This window comes from Pinus tabuliformis, chromosome 8 (assembly GCF_031772625.1).
Source record: "Pinus tabuliformis cultivar Carrire ecotype Pingquan chromosome 8, CPIR1, whole genome shotgun sequence".
Classification (NCBI taxonomy): Eukaryota; Viridiplantae; Streptophyta; class Pinopsida; order Pinales; family Pinaceae; genus Pinus; species Pinus tabuliformis.
This window is the reverse complement of record NC_142294.1, coordinates 1,462,685,300-1,462,689,499: the sequence shown is the minus strand read 5'-3', so window position 1 is coordinate 1,462,689,499 and position 4,200 is coordinate 1,462,685,300. Positions and strand designations below refer to the sequence as shown.

The 4,200-nt window shown below is 35.5% G+C and overlaps 1 protein-coding gene across 1 annotated transcript; it reads right to left on the bottom strand.

Moving 5' to 3' along the window:
- Nucleotides 1-519: 519 nt before the first annotated feature.
- Nucleotides 520-1,476, bottom strand: LOC149241316 (18.0 kDa class I heat shock protein-like). Its single transcript, XM_089373930.1, has 2 exons — nucleotides 712-1,476; nucleotides 520-681 (listed from the first exon to the last, which is right to left on the bottom strand). Exon 1 carries the CDS (start codon nucleotides 1,351-1,353, stop codon nucleotides 877-879), a length of 477 nt encoding a protein of 158 aa, XP_089230056.1. The 5' UTR covers nucleotides 1,354-1,476; the 3' UTR covers nucleotides 520-681; nucleotides 712-876.
- Between the last annotated feature and the right edge of the window lie 2,724 nt (nucleotides 1,477-4,200).

Here is a 4,200-nt window from a genome sequence, read left to right as displayed (position 1 = left end):
AACTCAAAATATAAATACCAAAGAAAACGGAAACAGAAACCAGACATATAGATATGTTTACGTAGACAGAAACAAAACATATAGGAATGCTTATGTAGGCTTTCTTAAATATACCAAGCTAAAAAGTGAACAAAACCCTTGAGTGAAATATGTTTTTATGCTAAGCTAAAGAGTGCATAAATTTTATATCATATATATTTGGAAAAACACATTTTAGAATGATTTAAATATAAAATTTGAGTATTTATAAAAATGTTACCAAATTCCTTTATTCTATTCTATGTAGAAATAGAATATGAAACATAGAGTTCTACTAATTAGATATTCACTCGAAATTGGGAATCATCCAAACTCGATAAACATGCAACCAACTGGGGGTGTTTTATGGTCCATATTGTTTGATAGCAGTGGAACATACGAGTTTAAAAAAAATGAAAACCTTTTACACACAAAACATGCGAGCATTTTATGGTCCATATTGTTTGATATCACTGGAACATGTCAGTTTATAAACAAAAATGAAAAAACTTTTACAGAGCACATCAGAAGCCTGAACCTGCGTCTCCTTTTATTATATTATTGAAAAACATACAACACATACTACATACATACAAGCACAATGTAATCGATGGAATAACTGGGAAGTAACTGGATATGTTTATTCTATCAACTGGAGAACCGCTTCCTACACACATCTACACATTATGTAACCTTCCTCTACGGCCACAGCAGGTCTAATATGACATCCTCATACCGCGTGAGAGATCAGCCAGAGATCTCGATGGATTTGGGTTGCGGAGGTTGGGGTTCAGGCTGCTTCGGCACTGTCACGGTCAGCACCCCGTCTTCCATGACATCTTCATACCGCGTGAGAGGTCAACCAGAGATCTCGATGGATTTGGGTTGCGGAGGTTGGGGTTCAGGCTGCTTCGGCACTGTCACGGTCAGCACCCCGTTTTCCATGCTCGCCTTTATCTCTTCCACCTTCACATTCTCCGGCAGCCGGAAACGCCGAAGGAATTTTCCACGGGATCGCTCAATGCGGTGCCATTTGTCGTTCTTGTGCTCTTCTTCTTTGCTGCGCTCCCCGCTTATCTGCAGAACTCTTTGCCCCTCTTCCAACTCTATTTTCACCTCCTCTTTCTTCAAACCTGGAAGATCAGCTTTGAAAATGTGTGCCTCTGGCGTTTCCTTCCAGTCGATCTGGGTATTGGCTACCGCAGAAGCTTCCCTTACAAATTGCCCAGATGGTCCCCCGCTGGCCAGATCTGTGAATGCTTGGAAAGGATCCCATACTTCCAAGGAGAAGGGATCCACTGACCTCCTGCCGAAAAAGCTGGGAATTATCGACATTTTCAACTAGTAATGAATTACTGCAATATATGCGATTGGAAAGAATACAGAAAAACAACACTCTAATCTCTCAGTGTTTCGATTTCAAGATCGATCTTGGATTGTGTCAGATGAGGCGTTAGTTTCTATTTTTATAAGACGAGGAGGAACCGTCTAGTCGACTGTATAACACAAGAGGTTCGAGATGATTCTCAAATGCTCGCAAGAGGATACAGGTGTAAGCATTAGGTGTAAATATTTAATAAAAGATTAAAAGTAATATAGAATCTAGTATGGTGGAAATGTTTTAGTGTAATTTCAATCTATAATTACAATTTTATTCTTATCTAAGTGTTGAAGAAAACATAATTAATGGTGGAAAGTAATTCATGTAAGTATATTTTTTATATCTTATTTTTATCTATTTTTTATGCAAAGATTTGCTTAAATCACGATGGGAAGTAATTAATGGTAGATATGTTATTTAATTGAGTATAAGTTATTTTCAAGTATTTTATTTCTGGATGTTTTCTTGGTTAAAAATAAAACATCACTACACAAATATCTGAAAATCATACATGAGTATCGCAACTATATGCATAAATTGTGGCATCTACATGAGCATTATATTGTGCAAACACCTTCAAGCTATGGTCCAATCAAATGTTGGTAATCTTTTTTTAATAATATTGAAAAATAAATATTTATTTTTCAAAGTTAAACATTATAATTTGTAAACAATTTGCATTGGTCAATGTTAAACTAATAGGAATGAATAGACATATTGATCTTGGCAGGGACTAATAAGAACTAGTAATGATTCCAAAACGATATTTAAATTTAATTAATAAACACAGAAAAACTTAATGCAACAATAAACTTACAATATAACAAGTTTCTTAACCATGGATATTATTAACTTGTAAATAGGTTTTGTTACAATACCATGGGCCAATAGCATGGCTTATCAATACCACAAGTCTCGTTTCACAATAAAAAATTACATATGACATTGATTACATAAAGTGAGAGAGAGAGGGAGGTGTAAGAGAGAGGGAGAGAGAGGAAGGAAGGGAGAGAGATGGAGTTGGAAGGGGAGAGGGGGAGGAAAGAACAAAGACATAGAGAGATAGAGGTAGAGAGTTGAGAGGGAGTGACAAGGGAGAGAGAGAGAGAGAGAGAATGAGAGGAGAGAGAGAGAAGGATAGGAGAGAGAGAAAGGGATGAGAGAGAGAGAAAGAGACAAAGATATGGGGGGAGGAGGGCGGCAGAGAGAGAAGGAGAGAGGGAGGGAGATAGTGACAAAGTTGGAGGGTAGAGAGAGAGAGAGATGGAGGGGAGAGACAGAGGGAGTTGGGAGAAAAATGGAGAGAGAGGAAGGAAGAAAGAGGACTTGAGAGGGATGAGGAGAGAGGGAGGGAGAGAGTAAAACAAGAGGGAAGAGAGAGAGAAGAAAGATAGATCCTGCCTAGATATTTTATGTGTGTATATAAAAGCCAACATAGATCCATCTTAACGTTGAGAGGTCTCAAATCTTTCAAGCTACAAACATTTTCTCAACTTGTTTTACACTAAAAATAAATTTGCACCTCAAGAAATTTGATCCCTCTAAACACTTGAAAGATATGAGATTAAAATAGATTTATATTGATTTAGGAGTAATAGATTTAAAATTGTTTAATTCAGAAAATTTAAATAATTTAAAATTTTCTCTAAAAATATATTTTAAATAACACAAAGATATTACAATATCTTCCCAAATTTATTATCAAAATTCAAAATATATATATATATATATAATAAATTGTGATGCTTTATTAACGTTTAAATCCACTTTATATTAAGTAATGCGATCAACCCGTGCTGGATTTTGTATTCTTTGAAAATTATACATGCCAGGGTTACTATTGTTTTATGTTTTATTTGTGGAGATTTATTCCGTAGATACACATTAGATAGAGATTTATTTTAAGAGAATTTTAAATAACATGGTATAACTATATTATTTTTTAATTTTTTAATATTATAATAAATTTGTAAATGTAAAAGTCAAATAAAAATAATAGATTTTTTTATATACATTATATTAGCACATGTTATATTTGGAATTATGTTTGAGGTGGGGTGTTTTATTAGAGTAATGGGATTGGTGGAGGAGTTCACTATTCTATAGTGGAGAGGATCTTAAATATTGGGATGGTGTGGTTGTGTTTATGTATACACAAGTATGAGATCAATAATGAAGATAGACTATATGGGTTATGGTGAGAAGGTGATTTCAAGCTTGTTTGTCCATCTATCGTGCTAGGGAGAAAGGAATAAGCCAAGTCTTTCGCTGCAAGAGGATTGGCTTGGTGTTGGCTTTGGGAAAGTTGAAGTGATGAGAGGACCGTCGATATCATTTTATAGCTAATTCTAGGTATCTATGTATTTGAAAGGAAAATTTTTCATCTTGGCTATGTATTCCATCTGTTGGGGGTATGCATTGTGTTGGAGAGGAGGGCTCCTAGTTACTAGACAATAACAAAGAGAGGAGGTGTAATCATAGTTGTAAGATGAAGCTCCTAAGGCATCCCTTGTTCCTTCCTCGAGTCCCTGTGTTCAACGTTTGTCGTGTTCTTCTGGGTAACTCTTTATTTAAATATACAATTCTATGTCAACTTCTATCTTGGATTTCTGTCTGAATTCTAGAGCGGGCTTAGAGGTGTTTATGTTTGGTTTGGGTTGTATTAAATTTCTTTAAATTTCACATGTGGTCTAGCATCCCTCTACTTTGGCAAGCCTATTGTTATGAAGCCCTCATTCCGCTACATTTGTTGTCACCCTTCTTCATGTGGTTTGTTCTTCTTATCCCTACAGTTAACTCTA

What these genes read in the sequence shown, in the direction of transcription:
- LOC149241316 (XM_089373930.1), bottom strand. Translation starts at nt 1,353, where the DNA reads ATGTCGATAATTCCCAGCTTTTTCGGCAGGAGGTCAGTGGATCCCTTC.